Here is a 26,925-nt window from a genome sequence, read left to right as displayed (position 1 = left end):
AGAGATCTGCCTGCCTCTGCCTCCTGAGTGAGCTGGGATTAAAGGTGTTCACTGCACAATCTAGCTAAAATGGAGCTTTGTTTGGGTCACTGACTCTGAAAACAAAATCGGTAATAATAACACATTAACAGTCTCTCTCAGTGTACCTGTTTCTTTGTGACAGGGCCTTGCTATGTAGTTCAGGTGGGCACTGACCACTCAGTCAGGTGATCTCACACTCCTGAGGCTCCTGTTTTAACTTCCTGAATGTTGGTACTGTGGACATGTGCCACTGATCTCAGAATCCTTTAAGCTGGTCACCTTAAGGAAATGTGAAAATGCTGAGGAAACATGTTGGCTGGATATACATACCTATAACCCTAGCACTCAGGAGACTGAGGTAGGAGGATCACTACATTAAGACCAAATTGGCTACATAGTGAGATCAGGTCTCAATAAAACAAACCAAAACAAAAACTATATCAGGTTGGGGAGATGGCTCAGTTAGTAATTTGATGGTCATGTGTTCACATGAGAACTTGAGTTCAATTCCTAAAAAACAAACACCAAAACCTGAGTGTGGTGACATGTGCCTGTAAGTTCAGGTGCCAGGAAGGCAGAAGGACAGATCCTTGGAGCTCCACAGCCAATCAGCCTAGTCTAATTGGTGAATTTCAGATCAATATAGGAGAGACTCTGTCTCAAAGCAAACAGACAAGATAAAACCAAGGTAGACAGCTACTTAGGAATCATATGCTTGGTATTCCATATTCATTGAAAACAAATTTCCTTGCTTTATTTGTTTATGTTTTGATAGTGTGTGCATGTGCCACAATATGTGTGGCAGTCAGACTTGGCTGCTAAGGGTCCTTATCTGCTGAGCCATCTCAGGGCCCTGCATCCTCAACAAAAGGAAACCATTAAGATATTGACACAGGCCTTCAATCCCAATACTTGGCAGAGGCACATAAATCTGTGAGTTCAAGGCCAGCCTTATCTACATAACCAAGACAGCTGGGATTTCATAAAGACAGCCTGTCAGGGACTGGAGAGATGGCTCAGTGGTTAAGAGCATTGCCTGTTCTCCCAAAGGTCCTGAGTTCAATTTCCAGCAACCACATGGTGGCTCACAACCATCTGTAATGAGGTCTGGTGCCCTCTTCTGGCCTGCAGGCATAAAGCAGACAGAATAATGTATATATAATAAATAAATAAACATTAAAAAAGACAGCCTGTCAAAAAAAAGAAAAGAAAACAGACAAGACAACTGACAGATTTTCTTTTCTTCCTGGCACTCTTTTAGTTTTTCAAGACGTGGTTTCTTTGTGTAGCTCTGTAGATCAGGATGGCCTTGAACTCAGAGAGACTCACCTGCCTGAGCACAGCACCCTTTCCTTTTTTTGAGACAGGATCTTACTATGTAAGATCATGATTGTGGGTTTTTTTTTTTGGTTGTTGTTGTTTTTCTGCCTTAGCCTCCACAGTGCCGGGATTATAGGCACTTGTCACCATGTCTGGTTTACATAGTGTTCGGGATCAAATCTAGTACTTTAAACATACTACACAAGCATTCTACAAACCGAGTTACATCCTCAGCCCCTATTTTGGGTATTAAAAAGCCTAGATGATCCTCAGGGTTTTGGATGTAAGTTTCAAACCTATAGCTGTTTGTCAATTGTGGTGGTGCAGATATTTAATTCCAGCACCTGTGAGACAGAAGCAGGCAGATTTCTGAGTCCAAGGCTGGTCTAGTCTTTAGAGCAGATTTCAGAACATCCAGGGCTATACAAAGAAACCCTGCCCGCCCTCCCCCCCCCCCCAAGTCAACCAATCAATCAAACAAAAATCACTTGATGTTAACAACAAAAATACCCAAAACTCCACCAATAAAACTTGGTGTCTTGGGTTAGTGAGAATGGCTCTGTAAGTAAAAGCATTGTGTCAAATCTGATGATTTCAGTTCAGTTCCCAAGATTCCCATGGTAGAAGGAGAGAACAATTCCTGAGGTTTGTCCTCTGATATTCATATGTGTGTCATGGAATGCACACAAGCATGTACACTCGAGGATGCATGAGCATGCACACACAATAAAAATTGAAAAAGTGGGACTGAAACAGGTATAGTGATGTATACTTTTAACCCCAGTACTTGGGAGGCAGAGGCAGGCAAGATTTCAGTGAATTTGGGGCCAGCCTGGTCTACAAAGCGAGTTCCAGGACAGCTAGGGCTGTCACACAGAGAAACCCTGTCTTGAAAAACCAAAACCAAAACCAAAACCAAAACCAAAACCAAACCAAACCAAACCAAACCAAACCAAACAAATAAACAAAAGAAGGGCTGGAAAAATGACTCAATAGTTTAGCACTGACTGCTCTTTCCAGAGGACATGGGTTCAATTCCCAGGACCCACACATAGCAGATTACAACTGTCTGTAACTCCAATTCTAAGGAACTTCTTTTGGACGCCATGAGTACTAGGAACACAAGTGATGCACACACATACATGTAGGCAAAACATCCATACACATAACAAAATTCAAAAAAAGGGAACACAAAGTTGAGAGAAAGATTTCTTGTAGGTCTTGAGGAGCTTGAGTTGAGGGTGGATATGATAAAAATAGTTGAGGATAGGTATGATAAAAATACGTTGTATATATGTATGAAATTACCTGCTGTGGCATAGTCTTTCTGTACGCTGTGAATGTGTTGCTTTCATTGGCTGATTAAAAAAAAAAAGCTGTTTTTGCCTATGGCAAGGCATGATAGAGCCAGGCAAGAAAGTCAAAAGGAGATACAAGGAGGAGGGTGGAGTTAAGAGTTGCCAGGAGTCACCCAAAAAACAATATGCCAGCAGACTGGTAAAAGCCACAGCCACATGGCAAAACACAGATTCTTAACTGTTGAACCATTTCTCTTGAATACTCTATAACCTTCTAAATATACTATTTTGTTCCAAGACTAATGTTTCTGAAATTAATAACCCAATACAACCGATTCTAGAAATTGTGGGGAGGAGTTAAGCACACATGCCAATACATCAAGTACCACAGGTTTTTCAGATTTAACTGTTATGATACAGTTAAACTGGGAAACATTTCCCATATAAAAACCACAACTTTATGCCCACCCCCACCCCCAGCACTCACTCTTTCCTGTGATGTTTGATAGCGGAGATGAAGGGCTGTAGGGTCCCAATCCACAGCAATACAGGCATTTCCAATGAAAGCTCTATCTTCTCCACAATCAATTTTACAGCCTCTGCAAAATCTAAAAGGGGAAAGCATTCACAGAGAAAAACAGTAAGGAACCAAAATTTTCTCAATTAGAAATACTCTTTAATATTTCTCCTGGCCTCATAATTTGTCTCTAACTTCAGAACCTGATAAATGCAGTAACAAAAGTTAATATCAGGAATCATGTTTATAACTTCAACTTTTTGTTCTTAAAAATGACTTAACAGTTGCTAATATACGAAAGATACAAATTTCTTGGCAAATAAAACGATATAGAAACCAGCTGCTATTTGATGTAAACTGATGAAAGAAATTATAAATTCATTTCTACAATGCTGTAAGTTTATCTCTTTGTAAAATAGCACCTTAAGTGTATACAAATTTATGGAGGCAGGTGCAAGGGAAAGACACAGTCATGACTCTAATACCTATTAGACTTCATTTGCCATCATGTCTCTCACAGTTTCCTAAAAGCTGACTGCAGTACCATCAGATACTATCCCTCCTGTAATAGCAATGACTTATCAAACTCTTGTAAAACTTCAGGAAAGATTACCAGACTACCAGCAAGGTTAGTACCAGATTTGTTCTCCTATCTCAGAAAGAACATTTGGACTAATAATAGCCATGTGTGCATGACAGTAGTCACAGTACTCGGGGGCTGAAGAGGGTCACGTGAGTCCTGGAGTTTGAGAGCAGCCTGAGCAACACAGTAAGACTCCATTTAAAAAGGACCAAAGAGGGGCTGGAGAGATGGCTCAACAGATGAGAGCACTGGCTGCTCTCCCAGAAGACCCAGGTACAATCCCAAGAACCTACATGGCAGCTAGATCACAACTCTCTATGACTCCAGTTCCAGGGGATCTGGCACCCTCACATGTACATGAAATAAAAACTAAAACAAGGATAAAAAAAAGAGAAAATTTAGAATAAAAATGTTTATCCTTGGTTATTAATTTGGGATAGAGTGAAATCTGTAAAATCACACATTTGGAAAGCAAATTTATAGTTTGAAGTTTACAAAGAAGAGATGGACAATTCACAAGTTTATCTCAATCTTCTCATTGTTCACAATTACATTCTAAATAGAGAAATCTTATAAAAAAAGTACTATGTTTGAAATTGAGCCTACTGAGACTGGTTTTATAGAAGACAATTTTACCTATACCATGGGCACCAGGCACAGGAATTTCCATCTTTCTGAACAACTCGGAGGGTGAATGGATATTGATAGCCCATGCTGTCATCACTGGAAGAAGAAAACACACAAAGTCTAAGAAGCACGTCTGGTTTGAGAGCTCTTAAGGTTCACTTTCCACAGCAGTGTGCCCATGTTACAGCCTTGAACCAGCCAGGCTGGACCACGTGAATCTGGTCACAAGATGGAGTATAAACTAGACTGCCACAGGTCTTCTTTTTACTTCAATTTTTTTCCCCTTTTTTTGAAACAGAGTCACATGTAGCCTAGGCTGGTCTCACACTCACAATGCGGCTGAGGATGACCTTGAACTTGTGGTCCTCCTGCACACACCTCACCAGTGCTGAGATTACAGGTGTGTACCTCCACACCTGGTTTAGGTAATACTGTGGCATCAATCCTGGGTCTTTCGTAGGCTAGGCAAGCACTTTCCCAGCTGAGTTACAACCTCAACCCACCCATTTATAATCAAGATTTTTTTTTTTTTTTGTTTCGAAACAAGATTTTCTCCATGTAGTCCAGCTGTCCTGGGACTTACTGCCTGCTTAGATTTCCAGGTGTAATGGTACCCCTTTTCACACCTTAACTTCTTAGAACTACGCCAGCTTAGATTTCCAGGTATAGTACCCCTTTTCGTATCTTGACTTCTTAGAACTATACATTACCTTTAAAATTAACTTTATAAAGCTGAGAACAATTGTGCGTGTTTTTTAAAGATTATTTATTATGTATACAATGTTCTGCTTGTATGTATGCCTGCACTCCAGAAGAGGGCACTAGATCTCAGTATAGATGATTGTGAGTCACCATGGAGTTGCTGGGAAATGAACTCAGGATCTCAGGAAGAGCAGCCAGTACTCTTAAACTATGAGCCATCTCACCAGCCCTCAATTGTGCTTTTTGAGTTCTCCAAAGTTTAACAAAATCTATTAATCTTTGCCTAAATAACAAGGTAACAACTCATATTCATCAAGATATCAAGCTGTATATATACACAACTCATGGGCTATAGGTACAGCTCTGAAGTGGAGGTATTTAAGAAATACAAGACCCCCTAAAAAAACTCCAATAAAACAATTCCACCAGATTCTTGTTAATTATAATCATATGAAGCTGGAGGGGGGCAGGAGCAATGCAAGGGGCATATACTTAAAAGTATATTTGCCACATGGCTGGTAAAATTCTGGTTTCTTAGTCCTGGAACTCACTCTGTAGGCCAGGCTGGCTTTGAACTCACAAAGATCTGTCTGTCTCAACTGGGATTAAAGGTGTGTGCCACCACCACCCAACATGGCTGCTAAAGGTAAGTAATCCATGCAAAGCCACACTACAAAGACAAAAGTAAGCATTTGTCTGGCATAGGAGCTCTCGATCTATCTTTACAACCCAAATGATTACTGATGGGCCTTATTGTCCACTGGCATGTTCATAGCAAGTGAACAGCAACCAGAGCATCCAAAGAAAGGGACAGATAATAATCAATCAGCACCTAACGGAATGGAGCTAAACATAACCCCATCCTTCCTTGTTACAGCCGAACACACAGTTTTCCAGTACTTAGAGATTAAACCTAGATCCATTTTCTGGAATATGACATGCTCTACACCTTATACCCTGGACCTCTGCCCTGATAACATGTTCTTCAAAATAATTTTGAAATGTTCATCCAAATATCTACATAACCAAAATTCCTCTGGAAAGCCCCCAACCCTTGAAAACTCCCCTAGCCTTGCATTTTTTGGGGTTAAAATAAACCCCCACCTTCTCCTGTGTTAGAGGCTATTTTCTCTAGCCACACTTTAGGGAGATAGCCCTGCAAGACAGAAAATAAAGCTTGCATAATTTAACTAAAAAAATTTGGGTCGGGCTGGAGAGATGGCTCAGTGGTTAAGGGTGCTAACTGCTCTTCCAGAAGTCCTGAGTTCAATTCCCAGAAACTACATGGTGGCTCACAACCAACTATGAGATCTGGTGCCCTCTTCTGGCCTGCAGGCAGGATACTGTATAAATAAATAAATCTTAAAAAAAGAAAAAAAATTTGGGTCAGTGGTTCTTACTCTCGTTCAGTGGGATTAATACATTGGGCAGTGTTCACTCCTCTTCTTATTCAGTCTGTCTGATTTTAAACAATCCTTTCCTTTTGCTTTTTTTTTAAAAAATTACATTTATTTTTTTTTTAAATTTCATTTTACATTCCAACCAGTTTCCCCTACCCTTCCTTCCAAACCTCCTGGTCATTTTCTTTTGATTAACCATTCATTCCTTTGTTTGTTTGTGACAGGGTTTCTCTGTGTAGTCTTGGTTTTCCTGAAACTCATTCTGTAGACCAGGAAATTCACAGAGATCCTTTTGCCTTTGCTTCCCAAGTGCTGGCATTAAAGGTGTGTGATCATTCAGTCTTAATTGGTCAGACATTACTTGCTGTTTCTTTTCCTTCCTTTCTGAAGCTCTGATGTTGAAATGCATTAGGAATTATGTCTTGGACATTTTTTTATCTAACATTTACTCTCTTAAGTAACAGCCCCTCACCTTAGGACTTTAAATATCTATTTGTTGGTGACACCTGCATCTCCAGCAAAGGACATTCAAATCCACGTCCCACAAACACAACAGGTGTCTTGAATTTAACTTGATTCCTGTAATTCTTACCAAAACCTGTTCCTTCTTGAGTTTCTCATTTCACAAAAGAATATGATCATTCACAAACCACCGCTCATATTGGAAACCTATCCTTTTTTCTCAAAATCTATACCCAGTTCAGCAGCAAATCCAGGGGAAAGTTCTTACTCAGCAGTCCTTTAATTTAAATTTAATACTACCCAAATATCACTTCTACTAAAACCACACGTCCATTAGCTAATTTGCTTATAAATTATTTACAGGTTTAAGACTTACTCTAACCTCTTAATCATCAAAAGACCCTCTAACATAAGGAACGTAACTTTTTTTTACTCTGTTATCACAGAAGTTACTTTTCATTGCCACAATAGCAAGAAAATGAGCTGCAAGTCAACTGCTATAGAAGACAGAAAATCTCAAGGATCATTTAGATGATCACAGAACAGTAGAAGGCATGCAAAGAAAACAGAAAAAAATGTTTGCTAACTCTACCTAGGTTTTTGAAATTACTTCCTTTTGAGAAGGCACAGTATGCACACAATCCAACTGAACTGTTATGCATGAGTCTTTTTCAGAGTTCATATCTAGATATGTACACTTACACTTCCATTCTTAATTTCAGAGGACTGAGATGATAAAAATTTTCTGGTAAAATCATACTTTTGATTTTTGCAACAAGAGAAGACAAAGGCATTACTTAAAGCATTTTTAGGTGGGATTTGGGCAAGAGTAAAGAATGAAAAAAAAATAAAGGTGGCAGTGGTGCACAGTTTTAATCCAAGCACTTGGGAGGCAGAGGCAGGCCCTCTGTGAGTTTGAAGCCAGCCTGGGCTACAGAGTGAGTTCCAGTACAGTCAGGACTACACAGAGAAACTCTGTCTCAAAAAACAAACAAACAAATGTTTAAAAAAATCATTAGAGGGACTGGAGAGATGGCTCAGTGGTTAAGAGCATTGCCTGTTCTTCCAAAGGTCCTGAGTTCAATTACCGGCAACCACATGGTGGCTCAGAACCATCTGTAATGAGGTCTGGTGCCCTCTTCTGGCCTGCAGACATATACACAGACAGAATATAGATAGAAAGAGAAAGAAAGAGACAGACAGACAGACAGACAGACAGACAGAAAGACAGACAGACAGACAGACAGAAAGACAGAAAATGACTCCCCCCCCCCAAAAAAAAACCACATTAGATACCAGGATAGTTCGTTGGTATATAAAATAGTTCTTCTATATTACATATTCATAGGAGTTATTAACAGGACTTGGCTTATACTCAAAACCTACCAATCCTGTGCATGGTTACTAGCTTCTTGAGGTGGGAGAGGGCTGGCCAATCGAGATACTTGAATCCAAACTGCATCATAGAGATCTTTTTTCCGGGTATGCACAGTACAAGGAACAATCAGTGGCATTCCAAAGAGACTGGGGCGATTCTTCTGAGATGACAGGAAATACAATTCTGTCCTCATCTATATGTACAAACAAGAGAAGAGGGCTGCCAATTAACATGCATAATATTCATTTTCAAATTAGTTACTACCATCTATTTAGCTCCTCTTTGTGCTTTTTATTTTCCAAATGCCAGAATTGGTTTATAAAGTCATATACACACAAGAATGCACACACGCTGGGGAGACAACGCCCTTTTTGGGTACCCCATGCACACGGTGCAAAGAATACATATAGGCAAAATACCATACATAAAATAAAATGGAAAAAGTTAGAAAAAGAATGCATACACATAGTTAGCTTTTTGGAGGGGGTTGAGACAGGGTTTCTCTGTAGCTTTGGGGGCTGTCCTGGAACTTGCTCTATAGGTCAGGCTGGCCTCAAACTCACAGATATCTGCCTGTCTCTGTCTACCAAGTGCTGGGATTAAGGTTTGTGCCACCAATGCCTGACAGATTTAGCATTTTTATTGGGATTGTGCATCAAACATCTGAGTAACTTTGCAGAGAATTGACATCTTTTTTTTTTTTTTTTTTGGTTTTTCGAGACAGGGTTTCTCTGTGGCTTTGGAGCCTGTCCTGGAACTCGCTCTGTAGACCAGGCTGGTCTCAAACTCACAGAGATCCGCCTGCCTCTGCCTCCCGGGTGCTGGGATTAAAGAGAATTGACATCTTTAAATATTCTCTTTTCATCCAAGAACTTGATCTATTATTTCATCTTTTTATTTATTGAGTGATTTAAACTTATTTTTATTGGTGTTTTGCCTGCATAAATGTCTGTAAGGATGTCAAATTCCCTGCAACTGAAGTTACAGACAGTTGTGAACTGCTGTGTGGGTGCTGGGAATTGAATCTGGATTCTCTGGAAGAGCAGCCAGTGCTCTTAACCTCTGACTCATCTCTCCAGCCCCTAGCTTTTTATTTTTAATTACTATTGTATGTGTACATACTTGTGTGGGGGTGTGTCATGGTATACGTGGGTGTGCATGGAGGTTAGGACAACTCTGTAGAACTGGATCTGTCCTTTTACTTTTATTACTTAACATTTGAGTTTTGTGTGTGTGTGTGTGTGTGTGTGTGTGTGCGTGCGTGCATGCACACACCACATAAGTGCAGGTGACCAGAGGCCAAAGGTGTCAGATCTCCTAGAGTAGGAGCTATAAGCAGTTGCACACTGTCTGGCATGGGTATTGGAAATTGAACTCAGGTCCTGGAAGAGCAATATACACTCTTAACCACTAATCATCTCTTCAGCTCTCCACTTCCATGACTTTAAAATTTTTTTTAATGTATATTTATCTATGTGAGTTTCTGCACATGAGAACGGGTGCCTCTTGGAGTCCCAAGAGGGCATGGGATACCTTGAAGCTTAAGTTATAGGTGCCTGTTAGCCACCTTGTATGCTAGGAAATAAACTCAGGTCCTCTGCAGGAACAAAATGTACTCTTTTTCTCTTCCCTTCTATTTCTTGAATGATGTGGGAGTGATTTCTTATTAATAAAGAAACTGCCTTGGCCCATTTTATTGGTTAGAACATAGGTAGGTGGAGTAAACAGAACAGGATGCTGGGAAAAAGAAGCTTAGTCAAGGAGTCTCCATGATTCTCCAGCTCCAGAGAGACGCAGGTTAAGATCCTCCCTGGTAAGCCAGCTCGTGGGCTACACAGAATATTAGAAATGGGTTAGAACAATATGTAAGAGCTAGCCAATAAGAGGCTACAGTAATGGGCCAGGCAGTGTTTGAAAGAATACAGTTTCCGTGTAATTATTTCTGGACATAAGCTAGCCATGCGGGCGGGCGGCCCCGCTGCTCCTAATTCAACACTTGAACCTCACAGAGTGATGAGAAGGTACAAGCCTTGCCTCTGGGTTGTCTGCCCTCTTCCTGTCAAATGAACATACATTCTAGCAATCAATGGGAGTTGAGACTAGGTTCTTCCAAGAGGGAAATATCTACCATTGTTGGTGGGGAATGTAGTCCCCACTGGTCACCTAGAGGACTGGGCCCCACTAGGATGTATTCTAGCAGTCCAAGGAAGCTTGGCCTATTCCAACCCACTCTCCAGGGATAACAAGACCTCACCTCACCTCAGAATCTCTGGAAGAGCAGCAGTGCTCTTAACCCCCGAGTCATCTCTCTAGCCCCCAAAATGTGCTCTTTTTAAAAAAAAAATTTTATTTATTTATTATGTATACAATATTCTGTCTGTGTGTATGTCTGCAGGCCAGAAAAGGGCACCAGACCTCATTACAGATGGTTTTGAGCCACCATGTGGTTGCCGGGAATTGAACTCAGGACCTTTGGAAGAGCAGGCAATGCTCTTAACCACTGAGCCATCTCTCCAGCCCCAAAATGTGCTCTTAACAGCCTTGTCAAAAGTGGAAAGATCCGTCCTTTCCACTTTCTGTGGTTCTGAGATGAACTAGGTCACTTGGCTTGCATGGCAAGCACCTTCATTCACTGAACCATCTGACTGATCCTATGATTTTAAGTTGTTTAACTTCATTTATCCATTAATTAATTAGTATGGGTATTTTGTCTGCATGTATGTGTGTGCACCACATGTGGGCCTGGTGACTGTAGAGGTCAGACAGGGTATCAGATCCTTTGAGATTAGAATTGCAGGCAGTTGTGACCTACCATGGGGATGGTATGAATCAAACTCAGGTTCTCTTGAAGAGCAGTCAGTTCTTTTAACTAGAGTCACCTCTCCATCCAGCCCCCACCTTTTTGTTTTGTTTTTCAAGACAGGGTTTCTCTGTGTAGCCCTAGTTGGTTCTGGAAATTGCTCTGTAGATCAAGCAGGCCTCCTCCAGTTTTGTTTGCTCCTGCCTCCCTTTTGTCAGGATTAAAGGTGTGCACCACTACCATCTAACTTTGGCCCCTTTGTTCTTAAAAATTCAAAAATACTATATCATGGTATTTTGCCTACAGGTATGTTTGGGTACCACATCTGTGCCTGGTACCAGAAGATGGGGTCGCATATCCTAGATCTGAATGGTTATGAATCGTCTGTGGGTGCTGTGAATTAAACCTGGGTCTTCTGCAAGAGTGGCAGGTAGTCTTAATCACTGAGCAATTTCTCCAGTGCTAATATTTTTGTTTTTAAAAAAACAACCAAACTCCCAATAGTATTGTTTTCTATATAGATGCTTCTTCTATGATTTCTAAAGCTTATTTGTATTGAAAAGAGTTTTTGAATACACAATTTAAAAAATGTGGTGGATTAAAGTATTTATAGAGGTGACTAGGGCACACCTGCCACCAAGACCTGTTTATGTCTAAATTCTATAACTGGTAAATTCAATCTTACAGGGCAGAGCTTTTGCTAATGTAATTGAGAGTCTTCCTGCCTCCCTAAATTCTTTCACTCATTTTTAAGAAAGAGTTCATATGATTTTTACTTGTGTGTATATGTATGCCACATATATTCAGTTACCAGTAGAAGCCAGGTACTGAATACCCTGCAGCTGGATTTAGAAGAGGTTGTGAGCCACTGACATGGGTGCTAATAACAAACTCTGGTCTTCTGGAAGAGCAGCAAACACGGTTTAACTGCTGATTAAATCATCTCTCCAGCCCCAAGACGGAGGTCTTTAATATGAAATCACATGACATAAGAAACCAAGTGGAAAGAATCTTTGTAAGAGAAAGGGAGAGACAGAAGGGAAAGTTCAGATGAACAGGCAGGAAATGCAGTTATGTAGGCACAAGCTAAGGGATTCTCAGACCAGAAGGGAAAGGAGCTGAGAGAGAGTTCCCTAGAGTCCTCCTTTGAAGGGACAACTCTGTTGGTATCTTAAGTTCGGACTTTTGGTTTCTAGACTATAAAGGAATTTCTGTTAAGTCACAGTTTATTATAATTTGTTACAGAAGTCCTTGGAAATTAAAATAGTACCTTACCTATAATTACATTTTCTCTTGTTCTAGAATTAATCAATGTACTTATTTTGTTAAACACACTAATTTGTTTCTTCACAAAGCTCATTTCTTTTTACTTTCTCTTCCTTTCTGATTTCCCTTCAAACTTCTTTTACAATAATAATTTATTTTATGTTCATTGGTGTTTTGTCTGCATATAGGTCTATATGAGGGTAAGTTCCCTGGAACAGAGTTATAGACAGTTTTGAATTGCCATGTGGAAGCAGGGAATAGAACCTTGGTTCTCTGGAAGATCAACCAGTGCTTTTAACTGCTGAGCAATTCTCTCCAGCTCCTGTCGGTTCTTTTTTTTTTTTTTTTTTTGGAAACAGGGTCTTACTATGTAGACCTGGAACTCAAGCTCATCCTGTTTCAGCAACTTAAGTGTTAAGATTACAACTAGGTACTGATGACTTTTATTTTCTTCTTATATGAGCAGGGTAGTACTTTTTAGCCAACAAACATAATAAATGAATATTTGAGAGCCTGGGGTGATTATTTGATTATTTCTCTTCTTCTTTCTCCTCCACCCCACTCGGTGCTAGAGATTAAACCCTGGACTAGTTCTTTTTCACTCTAGGCAAATACTCTATGACTAAACAATACCCCTAGACCCTGAGTGAATTATGAACAGTGGCAGGGATAACTAGTGGCTCTAAGAAATTACCTATCACCCAGCGGTGGTGGTACATGCCTTTAATCCCAGCACTAAGATTTCAGCTAGTTTGATTGAGACCAGCCTGGTCTACAAAGTGAGTTCCAGAACAGCCAGGGAAAAGGAAAAAAAGAAAATGAAAGAAAAAAAAAAAAAAGAAACGCCAAAAAACCAAACCAAAAACCAAAAATAGAAATTGTNAACTAGCTCTTGTAGACCAGGCTGGTCTCGAATTCACAGAGATCTGCCTGCCTCTGCCTCCCCGAGTGCTGGGATTAAAGGCGTGCGCCACCACCGCCCGGCCTATTTTTATTTTTTTGAGACAAAGTCTCTAGTCATGGCTGGTCTGAAATGTGCCATGTAGACCAGGCTGGTCTCAAACTCAACAACAGATATCTACGTGCCTCTGCCTCCCGAGTACTGGATTTAAATGCATGCACCAGTCCAATTCTTTTGTTTTATAAAATGATAACAAAGCTCAAAGGGCTCAAATGGCTACTTAGTAGCAGGATTAGAACCACAATACAGGTTGTTCAATTGCTAGCCTAACTGTTCATTCTCCTTTTCTGAGTACCCACTATGCCCCAATCACTTACTGATCTGTTTTCAAATTTTTTCCTTTTTTTTTCATATGTGTGTGAGTGCATGTGCAGGCCCAAGGTTGATGTTGTAAAATCATCTTTGATCACTCTTTTTCTGTTTGTATTTTTTGAAGCAGGGTTTCTCTATGTAGCTTTGGCTATCCTCTAACTAGCTCTGTAGACCTGCCTGTCTCTGTCTCTCAAATGCTGGGATTTAAAGGCATGCACCACCATACCCAATATCCTTGATCATTCTTAAACCTGTTCACTGAGGCAGGTTCTCTTAATTAAATCTGGAATTTGCAATACAGTTAGTCTTGCTAGCCAGTTTGCCCTGGGGATTTCCTGTCTCTGTCTTTTGAGCTGAAATGTTGCGCTTGACCAGCTGGCGAAGACCCCCCACCTGGCATTTACACAGGTTCTGGGAATCCAAAGTCCAACTTGTCCTCATGCTTGCAAGTTCTGTAACTTCCAAGTCATCTCCTTAACCTCCTTCTTCCACACCTTATTTTTATTTTATTTTACGTGTATGTATGTTTTTCCTGCATGTATATATGTGTGTCACATGCATGCAATACCCATGGAGGCCAGAAGAGGACACTGGGTCTCCTGGAACTAGAGTTAAAATAGGTCATGAACTGCCAGTACTCTTAACCAATGAATCATCTCTCCAGTCCCGCTCCTATTTTTTTTTTAATTAGGAAAAAATTAAAAAACCTTCAATGGAAAGAGCTAGTTTAGCAAGGGAGGAATTACAAAAACTTTGTCAAAGAAGATTCTTGTGTCCTCCAGAAAAACATACAATGACAATATTTCAGGCTCTCCAGTGCTGGGATTACAGGTGTGCAACACCCGCCTATCATTCTGTTCCTCTTAACATTCGGTAAGGAATGTCATTTTATATAACGGCAGACATATCCTGGTTCTAACACATAAGCATATATGATATAATTGAGAGTACATTTAAGAAAGATGTGGAAAAGACAAAATGGCTGCATTTCACCAATGACAGCTGGCAGGACCAATAGTAATTTGCCCAACATTTAACTAACCATTTTTCGATGAACTGCAATGATGTAGCCTGTAATGGGATCATCAGAAAGAGGTGGCATATGACCATTGAGCATTCCATTTGTGACGTTCTTCTCAGTTCCACATGGCACAACTGTATTTGGCATTCCATTGGGGATGAATATAGGTCGAGGCAGATCCCCATTGGTAGTCAGGGTGAATAGTCCATTTGTAGATGGAGAAGAGGAGCAATCTATAAATTCAGAGATGTGCACATATCATAACCTTGTATCACCATCACTTTGTTCTTTTCTCAAGTTTTATGAGTGTTTTGAACACTTGACAGTGCAGACTTTCCCAATTCAGGACAGGGATAACTCACAGACCAAGAAACAATTCTAAATTTATTGGTAAATTTAAAGTCTAGAATTTAGTTCTGTAACTCATAACTAAAGGATAAGGGAGAGAATCGTGGTAACTATTACGTAGTGCTTCTGCAGCAGCTCCATGAGTATCACCAGGTACACAAATGTCTCTACCATTCATTTTCCTCTCCTCTAAAATTATTTCAAAATAGTCTATTCAATGTGACCTTAAGCCAGTTGTTAATTTTTAAATGAAAACAAAGATAAAAATGCACCCTTAGTGACTAAGGCTTAGTCTAAATAGCTATATTTCAAGAGATCAATAGCCCATGCTAGTGATAGATACTGTACTGGAGTACAGAGATGCTAGTTTCCATCAATGCAAAGTCCCACCAAATAGTGACATTCTAAATAAAGAACACGAGATCATCTACTAACTCATGATCAGCATAACTATTACATGCAGTTAGGAGCTTCACTTCCTATGAAGTCCGTTATAGGAGGAGAATTAACCTAGTAGTAATTTGTCAAGGAAGAATCCCTGGGAATAATGGCTTACACTTGTACTTGCAGCACTTGGAAGCCAGAGATAGGAGGATCGTGAGTTCGAGGATGTCTAAGATTAAACAGTGAGATCACGTCAATTCTGAGATACACAGTGCAAAACTGTGTCAAAACCCAAAGGCTATGTTGTATATCATTTTTCCTCCCAACTGAAATATTTTCCCAAGAGGAAAGGGGGAGGCTCAAGAGATCAGGCAACCAGCAAAATGCCACATGTCTGACAAAGTGGAAAATTGCAAGATTCTTGAAGGCCTCTGTCTTATAGAAAAAGTGAATAAGTGTGAGGAAGGAGACTGAGAACAGCTAGCTAAACTGGTAGGTAGAGATTTCTTAGACTGTGGGAGCTGCCTCAAGCTGTGCAGAGTGCTCCAGGGATACAGATTTCTTGATGATGCAACAGCTTTTTTGAATCATCTCTGCTCCTGTTAGTAATCCCTCTCCTATACTGCTGTTAGTAATCCCTCACCTAACTCTGTTAGTAGCTCTAATACAAACTCATTGGTTCACCAAATTGGACTTTGGTGCAGTCATTACTTTTAATCTCATGGTTTTACTTTTTGGGGTTAGTAGACATGTGTATGTGGCAACTCCTCAGGAAAATACTCTTATGCAACATGCTATGAGAAGTATAAGTATAGCAGCGTCCTAGCGTGTCTAAGATCTTAGATTAGATACTTAGCACCTCACTAAAAGAACAAAGTATATGAAGCCCAAAAGACTAAGTGTCCAACCATATTAAAGCCTGTGTGATAACCAGACACATTCCTATTTACTAAAATTATTGTGTCTATTTTCTGGTTGTTGAAAAGGCCTAACTTAACATCAGTGCAGCCATGACAGGCTAAAAACTAACAATACTGACAATAGGCCTCAGCAATATAATAACCAGGAAAGCCACAGAGCAGAATTGAGGGAATTGAGACAAGTACTAGATGCTCCAGAACATTAGGAATAGCTTACCTAACTTGTACATAGGTTGCTAATTTCCTTATAGCAACACCAGTACCAATCCCTGTTTGATAAGACTTGTCACCTCACTCAGGAGTTCAACCCCCATCTGAATCCGGAATTCCCTTCCCCCTCCCCATCCTTTACCCCTTAAAAACCTTGCCATAGCTGAGCTCAGTGCTCTCCCTGATTCAGCCGCTGTGTTGGAGAGGATGGAGAGCCCAGGCTCAAGCTTGAAATTAACAGCTCTTTCTTTTTGCATATGAACTCAGATTCCTGGTGGTTTCTGGGAAACTCATAACATGTAGTATGTTCTTTTTATACTGTCTTACCATTATGAAAAGATAAGGGGTTATGAATGTTAATGGTATGTTTATGAGCTAAGAATTACTTAGCTTGTTTATTTACTGGTTCTGAATTTTAGGTACCTCATCAAGAAAAATCGGAGTTAAATGATTATTAGAATTCTTACAAAAATCTCCAGTCAAAGATTTCTGCTAGGCTCAAAGAATTTTTTAGGGGACAGGGGAGGAAGGAAGGGGAGAGGAGAAAAAGGTATAGCACAATAAAAAAAAGAAATTCTTTTTAGTATAACAAAAAAGCTCCAGTCAAAAGGTTTCTGTTGTGATTTTAGTCTCAGCACTCAGATCTCTGTGATTCAAATTCAGCCTGGTCTACAAAGACAATTCCAGGACAGTCAGGGCTTCTTTGTGTAGCCCTGAGTGTCTCAGAAAACAAAACAAACTATATATATAAAAACCTCTTAGATCAAATCTTATTACATTTATGTGTGTGTACACATATGTGTGTGCAAGCACATGTTTCAGCATGCATGTGGAAGTCAGAACAATTTGCAGGAGTCAGTTCTCTCCTTCCACCATGTCAGGTCATCAGGCTTAGATCATTGCAAGTCCCTTTATCAAGCTGAGCTATTCTGATGGCCCTACACCAAAATTGAACACTGAGATCCCGAGGAGGTGGTCTAGGTTACCTGTTTGTATTGGACTACACGCTGAGACTGGAGATGCAAGAATGGGAATTTCAAATGCACACAAAAATCCACTCACTGAGAGTCGAACTTTTTGGTTGTCCTGAGGGAAGTTCTACAAAAAGAATAAAGAAAAAACAGGTTTTAAATAAAATAGAAAAATTATCTGTGATGTAGAGAAATTTTATTTTTTATTTATTTTATTTTTTTAAGACAAGGTTTCACTAGGTGGTTCTGTCTGGCTGTCTGGGAACTCTCATTGTAGACCAAGCTGACCTTGAGCACACAGAGATCTGCCTGCTTCTACCTCAGCTGGGATTAAAGGTGTACCACCACCACCACAGTAAAACAATCTTCCTTGACCAACTAAAGATGAATGCTGGATAAACTTACAATTCACCCCCCTGCTAAAGAAAACCCTTATCCTTGTCCATGGAAAGGACATATGCTGTGAGTGACTGCGAATTTTACATTCTGTCTCAACTATCCAAACTGTAAACCCCAACAGATTTCTTTACATTTTATATAAGAAAAAAAAATCAATGCGGCCTGGGTGTGATGGCTCACACTTTCCAGAAAAGAGCCAGGCTACACAGAGAAACAACAATAACAAAAATGTTAACCTGGATGGGCTTTGTTCAGAAGGCGGGAATCAGTAATCACAGATGATTAGAGGGATGAGGTATTAGGATGGTGGTTTCTCCTTCTCTCTCTCACTCTTTTTTTTAAAAATTATTTATTTAACTTTATTTTATGTGCATTGGTATGAAGGTGTTAGATCTCCTGGAACCAATATCAATAAAAAATTAAAAAAAAAATGCCGAGACCCCCTCCCATCTCTAAATGGGTCACAGTGTTGGATAAATGTATGTAGGCTTGGGAGAGGGAGGAATAAGAATATAGACAGTTGTCTAGATTATGTATATTATTGTGTTTTCTTTAATTTTTCTTTTTTCGAGACAGGGCTTCTCTGTAGCTTTGGAGCCTGTATTGGAATTAGCTCTTGTAGACCAGGCTGGCCTTGAACTCACAGAGATCCTGCCTCTGCTTCCTGAGTGCTGGATTAAAAGTGCCCCGGCCCCTTCTTTAAATTTGTTGACTGTGAAGGAGCTAAGTACAAAGAGACATTTAATTGTATAGGCTGCTAAGCTAAACCAACGTAAAGGTATCTTGACTTTAAATTTGCGTCTAAGGATATGTTGCTTTGGAAAAGAGCTTCTTTTTTTGTTTCCACAGAGAATCAGAACCTGTGGATTATTTCCAGACTATCTTTAAATTTGTTGACTGTGAAGGAGCTAAGAACAGACATTTCATTGTATGGGCTGCTAAGCTATATGAGCCTGTATATTATGAAGGTATCTTGACTTTAGAATTTGCGTATAAGGATATGTTGCTTTGGAAAAGAGCTTCTTTTTTTGTTTCCACAGAGAATCAGAACCTGTGGATTATTTCCAGACTAATATGGTTTGATGGACCAAGCCCCCCTGAAAGGTCACCTTGAACACCACTCAAAAAATTACTTCGCCCAATAAACAGCAAGAAGCAGTTTGGAGAAAACTGTGCACATATTCCCAAATATTGTTTATAAATATTTGTTTACATTTAGAGGGAGATATGATATACATATGAATAATTTGCATTGGTAAAGATCTTGGTTTATTGTTACAAATTTAAGGTCAATTTTGCTATACTGTATATATATATTTCTGCTCTTGATTAAGGTATTATGACTGTGTAGCTCATTAATGTAATATATAATTAAGAAGTATAGGTAAATAGAGAGTCATCTATAATAGTCAAGTTTGTAGTCATGTTAGATTTTCTAGGTGGACAGATATGTATTTCAGATGGATAGGCATTCTTCAAACCTTTCAAAGACTATAGAATATGGCATTTAAAATGTTTAAACTTTGGACTTTTCATGATATGAGGCACATCTCCTGGCAGCACCAATTACTTCAAGAGGATGATGGTCATTGAAGAGGCTCCCTATGGAGTTTGTTAGCCACTTGGGCAAGAAACTGCTCTTGCCTAGACTGCTTGATGGTATGCTGTGTGAACTGGATATGCAGGACCCACAGAGAAATGACTGTTCAACTTGCCTAAAGGTGAGACTGTCCTTTAGGGTTCCTGCTTCATGAAAGAGACTGTCAGACATTCTGCAGGATACAGAAGAAAGTGACTGACAAACTGCCAATATGGGCAGACCTGTCTTTGAAATTTCCTGCTTCATGGAAAAATCTGCCAGATACTATGGGTCAGTAGGCTGAATATGGATGACCCAAAATGACAGAACTTTGGGTGACTGTCCAGACAGCGAGATGTTTCTGCCAATTCTAGAGTTTTGGAAGTTGTTTACAATGTACTTCCTGTTTACTTAGGTAATATTATATTCTTCTAAAGTCTTTGATGGAGTTGAAGAATAGTTATTATAGTTTTCCTTAGTTATGATAAAAGATAAAGTAGATATAAATGTTGTAACTATAATTCTTGCTTGATACCTGTTTTGTTATAAACCTTCCTTTTTATTTAAACAGAAAAGGGGAGGTGATGTGCGATACCCCCCCTATGATATGAATACCATTGGTTAATAAAGAAACTGGCTAGGCCTGACAGGGTAGAACAGAACTAGGTGGGGAAAACTAAACTGAATGCTGAGAGAAGGAAGGTGGAGTCAAAGAGAAGCCATGTAGCCCTGCCAGAGACAGACGCCAGAACTTTACCCAGTAAACCACAGCCTCATGGATATACACAGAATAATAGAAATAGGTTAATTTAATATGTAAGACTTAGCCAATAAGAAGCTAGAGCTAAAGGGTCAAACAGTGATTTAATAAATATAGTTTCTGTGTGATTATTTCGGGGGCTGAGTAGCCAGAAACCAATGAGCAGCCTCCCTGCAACATTTAGTTATTAAGGAGTGGTATTACTTGATAAGAATTAGAAGGTGTGGCCTTGTTGGAAGAAGTGTGTCACTGGGGGTGGGTTTTGTAGTTTTAAAAGCCCAAGTCAGGCCCACTGTCGTTCTTTCTTCCTTCTGCCTGCTGATCAGTATGTAGAACTTCTCCAGCAACAATCTGCTTGTGTGCCACCCTGCTCCTTGCTATGATGATAGTGGACTAACCCTCTAAAACTGTAAATAAGCCTCAACTCAATGCTTTCTTTATAAGAGATGCCTTGGCCATGGTGTCTCATCACAGCAACATACTGACTAAGACAGAAGCTGGTACCAGAAGTGGGATATTGCTGTGATGGGCCTGACCACTCTGTTGGCAGAATGTGAATTTTGGATTAGGAAAGCAGTTGAATGCTTTAAGCAGGATTTAATGGGTCATTCAAGTAGGGGCTTGGAAGATAGTGGTGCTGAGGGTGATGTAGACTGTGGGAGCTCAGCAATATAATCATAATGCATTAACATAATAACTGAAATCACCGAGAAACCTATCTTTGAAGAATAGAATCATATTTCCTAGAAAGAACAACTAATATTACCTTTATGTTGGAACTATTTACTTCTGCAAGAAGGATTTGTTCTGATTTAAGTCCACAGAGATCACTCAGCTGCTTTTTCAAACCTGTGTACTTTTCATCCATATTCAGTCTTAGTCCATATCGTATTGGGGTAGTACCATCTAATTTAATTACTAGTAAATAAAACAAAAACTTTTTATTAGTAAAATGCAGGTTAAAAGGAAAGTCTTACAAAACACAACAGATATATCCGACATGCAAACAGCAAATATTTTAGCCTAGATTTTTTTTTGTAAATGCTAAAGTAAAACTTAGGAATAATACTGACTGAAATCAAGATTTTTTTTTAATATTCATCTGATAAAGAAGTCTGATTGGCTTTACAAGCTTTTCAGAGTTTCTGCTATGACTGGCATTAAGAAAAGCATCAATGAGCTCAAAAACAGGCCCATGCTCTAAACCTTTGGTATCTGAAATTGTGCCTTAATGTGGAGTGCTTGATTATAACATGCTGACTACTCATATTTAGGAGAACTCATTGCAAACAAATAACTAAATTCAGGCTGGAAAATAAAAAAAATGAATTGGTTTTTCAGAACTCTGTGACCTACCTGTTATTTCTTTCTTTCTTTTTTTTTTTTTAATTCATGAAACAACCTAGATGCCCTTCAATGGAAGAATGGATGAAGAAAGTATGGAATATATACATATTAGAGTACTACTCAGCAGTAAAAAACAAGGACTTCTTGAATTTTGCATGCAAATGGATGGAAATAGGAAACACTATCCTGAGTGAGGTAAGCCAGACCCAAAAAGAGGAACATGGGATGTACTCACTCATATTTGGTTTCTAGCCATACATAAAGGACATTGAGCCTATAATTAGTGATCCTAGAGAAGCAAAATAAGAAGGAGAACCTACCTGTTATTTCTAAATGCATATAACTGTCCATTGGAAGTGGTAAAGACAAAAAATTGAAAGGGTCAAATCGGACACTTATATGGCCACATGTCTTGCATTTGACTTGGGATCTTAGCTGACCATGGAACAAGTCCACAACGATTGATCTATTTCTCCTTAGATGGTTGTCCCAGGCCTATTAAGGAAAAACAAAATTTTATTTTCAAATTTAAAAGATAAACCTTTCTATACAATCTAAAATTACTGGTTAAGTATATTGGGTTTAAATAACCACAGAATATACTCTTATTCAAATTTAAATGGTGCCACATATAATTGTGGTAAGAACATTGTATTTACTGCTTTATAAGAAACTTAAAACCAAGGAAGGCATAGCTGGTGTACATCTTTAATTCTGGCACTCTGGAGGCAGAGAAAGCAGATCTCTGTGAGTTTGAGACCAGCCTGGTCAACACAGCAAGTTCTAAGACAGTCAGAGCTACATAAAGAGACCCACTACACACTATATACTACCAAATAAAACCTGTAGATCCAGGAATGGGTTACATCATTTTGAATTGTTGGCCAAAGAGATCCTATAGACTTCCCCAAACATAAGCCACTGCTCTTTGTTACTCTGTACAATCTGACCATAAGATTTTATTGCTGAATATACTACATACTTATGCCATTGAACATGGAGAAATTGAGCTGGTTCTTAACTATAAGCTTCACTTTTACTGACCGGAAGGCACTATACACACTACAGGAAAAGGAACCATCAATCTTACTCAGCTATAAACCCTGTGAACTATAATAGTGACTTGCCTGCAAGATATATCCACTCATGCAATAGTGGCACAAATATTTTCAGAATAACCAACCACCATTGGATATAAGGCCTGCTCCTTGAGATTGAACCTGTATTTGACAGTTAATGAGGCCAAGAATCTGAGACTAGATAGATGATAGGCCCCATGGGAAAACCTACAGTTTTCTGCTAAATGAATATTGAAATAAAATGACTCCTAACAACATACTACTATATCCATAGATCAGTGACTTACTTACTCTTCTTGAAGTAGATGGGAATTAAGACTGAGATCCACAACAGAAAAACATGCAAAGAGTGAGAACCTCTTGAGCACTCATCCCTAAATAGGATGTCTTTATCACACCCCGAGCCTCCAGGCTCAGGGATCTATGAGAAGATGGGGGTAGAAAAATGAGATCTAGAGGTGGAAGATAAATCTAAGGAAACAGGGTTTTCCAGATGCAACAGGGCTGGATGTACATATGAATTCACAGAAACTGTGACAGCATTCATAAGACCTGCCTAAGTTCAAACCAGACAACATCTTAGACCAGACAAGGGGAAGAGAGCACAAAATCCAAGGCCAAATTAAGAAGCTATGTGCAGTTAGTAGCTGCTACAAGTGTCAAAACTAGTTTTCTCGAATAGAGTGACACTGCACATGCCCAGGAATTATTGGCCAACAAAAAACACTCCATGTTAACCTAGGGTCCTGGGGGCATGCCTGTAAACTCAGCGCTGGGGGGATAGAGACAGAAGGATCCCTGGAACCTGCTGGCTAGCCAGACTGCCAAATCAGTGAACTACATGTTTAGTTAGAGACATATTTCAAAAATAAGATAGGGCATAGATTAAGAAGACAGCCAACACAAACTAACCCCTATTATTACCTGTACACACATACACTGGCTAGTTTATTCACCAAAAGGCATAAAAAAAAAAGTGTCTAGCTAAGTCAGTAGAACACAAGACTCATTAAAAACAACAAAAGACATTCAAAATAAACAAACCTCTGCAGCTACTTCCCAGTCGGGTCGTCCATCACTGTCTTTTAGTTCTACATATGGCTTCTCGTGGACTCGGTTGAGATCTTCATGAAGACCATCCAAAAGGAAAGCCAGAAGTTCTTGGGAGTCTTGTTGCTGGAACCCATTAAACCTGGGAGCATATTTTGCTATTGTCCACTATAAAAAGGAGGAGTAGCAGTCATTATTTCCTATCTTATAAAATTTGGAACAAGCATGTTCCATAATTCAATCATTGATAAACATCAGAAATAAAGTAAATGGCATAATATTTGGTCTTCCTCTCCTTTAGCAAACAAATTCTGGATAAGAATTTACTCTTTCTAACTTTAATCTCAGGTGACAAAAAAATGAGAGGCATTTCGATAAGAATATTTCCTAGTTTACCATCCGTGTGGTGGTTTGAATGAAAATGGCCCCCAAGGGCCCACAGAGAATGGCACTATTGGGGGTGTGGCTTTGTTGGAGGAAATGTGTCACTGGAAGTGGGATGTGAAGTTTCAGAAGTTCAAGCCAGGTCCAGTGTCCCTCTCTCTTCCTGCTATCTGCCTATCCAGCAGTAGAACTCTCAGCCACCTCTCCAGTATCACGGTATGCCACCATGTCCCACCATGATAAGAGATAAACCTCTGAACAGTAAGCCAGCCCCAATTAAATGTTTTCTTTATAAGTTGCCATAGTCATGATGTCTCATCACAGCAACAGAACTCTAAGATACTATCAAAGCAAACAGTTCTTTATTCACAGAGATGCTTAATTTATATTTATAAAATTTTTATTTATAGAAATAGTAAAATGGCAAGTGACCATCCTGAAATATTTCCTAATGTATAAAAAGGTTTTCTTCTAGTTACCTATTCTGGTCTTGTTCTATCTTAGGTTTTACTGTTAGATTAGAGGCCAAAAAGCATAGTGTTTAATTATCAGGACTTACAACTGAATTATCTTATCAATGCTAAAAATCTATCAGGTATAATTAGGTGGCCTATGCTAGCAGTCAAGGAGTACCAAAAAAGTTTGCTCTTCACACAAGCAAAGGAGTTGGTAAATCTGTAAAATGAACAATGTCTCAAAGATGTACTGTTTTAGTGTTTTCGCTCTGTTCACTACACATACAGCAGTATTTTCCACTTATTTGATTTTATGCAAATTTGGTATTTAGGATAGTTAGTAAAATAATTTAAAAGTTGATTAAGAAAGCTAAATAGAGAAAATGTGCAATAAAAGTGATAAAAGAACCGTTAGGGAATAATAATATTTTCATATTATTTTAGTCTGCTTACCCGAAGCTTTAATGGGGCAACATTCTTCTGAGTTCCGCTCCAAAGTTCCTGCACCAAATCGCCATAGCATTTAGCCATATGGCCTTTCATACCAATGGGATTTGTCCTAGAAGTTTGAGAGGGAAATTTGTTGCCATAGATTCTCCATAATTTACAATCATGTGGGCACAAAACTACCTATCAAAAGACATATCCCTTGGCCCTTATTCATATTTGATAAGGCAATGAAATAACATTTTTTCCTTCACTTTAAAGGGAGAGGAGATTTAAGCAATATTGGATTTAGATCAAAGCTATAGAAAATAAATTGCTAGTGGGTCAAAGAGTATTACCTGTTGAGTTCATAAAGATGCCTCCCTGAGATAAAATACTGTGTCAGTGGTTGTGTGTTACTAACACACTGGATGCTTGAGTTCATGAAGCATGTGTTTCCCAGGTTACTCAGACCTGTGGCTCCCTTTTCTGTGGGAACTGCAACAAATAATGAGACAAGAACCTAGCTATAACAACATGCTGTGGAATGGTCATTTGTACTCAACTTCAACTGTGTTACTTTTCTTTTCCCTCTATTTTTGACAGAAACTTACTTACACCAGAGGCTGACCTCAAACTAAGAATCCTCCTGCATTAACCTTCCATGTACTGGCATTACAGGCATGCGCCACAACACTGGCTTCCAACATGATAATTTAATTTTTTTTTTTTCTTCCTTTTTGAGACAGGGTTTCTCTGTGTAACCCTGGCTGTCCTGGAACTCACTCTGTAGACCAGGCTGGTCTCAAACTCACAGAGATCCACCTGCCTCTGCCTCCTGAGTGCTGAAATGATAATAGCTTGTGCCATTATCGCCCTGTCAGATAAATGGAGATTAATGGTGAGGGTTTTTTCTTTAACCTTACTTTCAGTTTTTCTTTCTTTCTTTCTTTCTTTCTTTCTTTCTTTCTTTCTTTCTTTCTTTTTTTTTTTTTCTTTTTTTGGTGTTCTGAGACAGGGCTTCTCTACATAGCCTTGGCTGCTGTGGAATTTGCTCTGTGGATCAAGATGGTTTCGAGTGTTGGGATTAAAGGTGTATGCCACCACTGCCCAGTTTAAAAGCTTTTTAAACATAATTTATTTATTTATTATGCATACAGTATTCTGCCTGGATGTATGCCTTCAGGCCAGAAGAGGGCACCAAATCTCATTACACAACCATGTGGTTGCTGGGAATTGAACTCAGGATCTCTTAGCCATTTCTCCAGCCCCTTACATTTTTTTAATCACGTCATTCACATCAGTTTTTCATGGAGTTTCTTGGGCAAGCATGATGATCCTTGCTCATCTGTAACCTAGAAATAGCCAAGTGTTGTTTTTAATTGTGGCTGTTGGTATCTTGTGGTAGGCATGCTCATAACACCAATACTTGGGAGACAGAAGCAGGTTGATCAGGAAGTCAATATGAGACTCTGTTTACGACAAGAAAAACACCCCAGAATTAAATTCTCCAAAGATGACTTTATATTGGGTATGGTTGTACACACCTATGATTCTAGCACTAGGAAGGCAGTACTGGAAAAACCATGTAGTCTGGGTTATATAGTAAGATCTTAGATTTAAAGGAAAGGAAATCTAAAACAATTTATTCTTTGAGGGGTGGTTCTGATGGCTTAGTAGTTAAAAGTACTTGCTGCTCTTCCAGAGGACCTGGGTTTGATTCTCAGCACATGTAGAGGTTCATAACTGTCCCAAGCCCAGGGATTTAATATGCTGAACCCTAAGGGTTCTAGGAACACCTGTGGTGTACAGACATAACTGCATTCAAAACACTCATACACATAAAGTAAAATATAAACTTCAGAAATTAAAATAATTATTTTTGAGAATTCTATATACATATTCAATGTATTTTGGTCATACCCATCCCATCACTTCCCATAAG

The 26,925-nt window shown here is 39.3% G+C and overlaps 1 protein-coding gene across 1 annotated transcript in view; it reads right to left on the bottom strand.

Annotated features, from left to right (window-relative positions):
* Positions 1 to 26,925, bottom strand: part of Usp32 (ubiquitin specific peptidase 32) — a 131,118-nt gene that overhangs the window by 12,892 nt on the left and 91,301 nt on the right. Inside the window, exons 19-28 of the mRNA XM_050119575.1 lie at positions 25,340 to 25,478; positions 25,008 to 25,113; positions 23,710 to 23,883; positions 21,907 to 22,081; positions 21,006 to 21,157; positions 17,517 to 17,628; positions 14,690 to 14,901; positions 8,317 to 8,501; positions 4,376 to 4,462; positions 3,127 to 3,247 (exon numbers count right to left, since the gene is read on the bottom strand). Of these exons, the coding sequence (XP_049975532.1) occupies positions 3,127 to 3,247; positions 4,376 to 4,462; positions 8,317 to 8,501; positions 14,690 to 14,901; positions 17,517 to 17,628; positions 21,006 to 21,157; positions 21,907 to 22,081; positions 23,710 to 23,883; positions 25,008 to 25,113; positions 25,340 to 25,478 (1,463 nt within the window). The remainder of the gene's footprint in view (positions 1 to 3,126; positions 3,248 to 4,375; positions 4,463 to 8,316; positions 8,502 to 14,689; positions 14,902 to 17,516; positions 17,629 to 21,005; positions 21,158 to 21,906; positions 22,082 to 23,709; positions 23,884 to 25,007; positions 25,114 to 25,339; positions 25,479 to 26,925) is intronic.

The sequence above is a fragment of the Alexandromys fortis genome, unplaced genomic scaffold, assembly GCF_014885135.2.
Source record: "Alexandromys fortis isolate MF-2015 unplaced genomic scaffold, M_Fortis_MF-2015_v1.1 scaffold_173, whole genome shotgun sequence".
Taxonomy (NCBI): Eukaryota; Metazoa; Chordata; class Mammalia; order Rodentia; family Cricetidae; genus Alexandromys; species Alexandromys fortis.
Note: the sequence above shows the minus strand (reverse complement) of the source record. Positions and strands in the feature narration are given on the sequence as shown.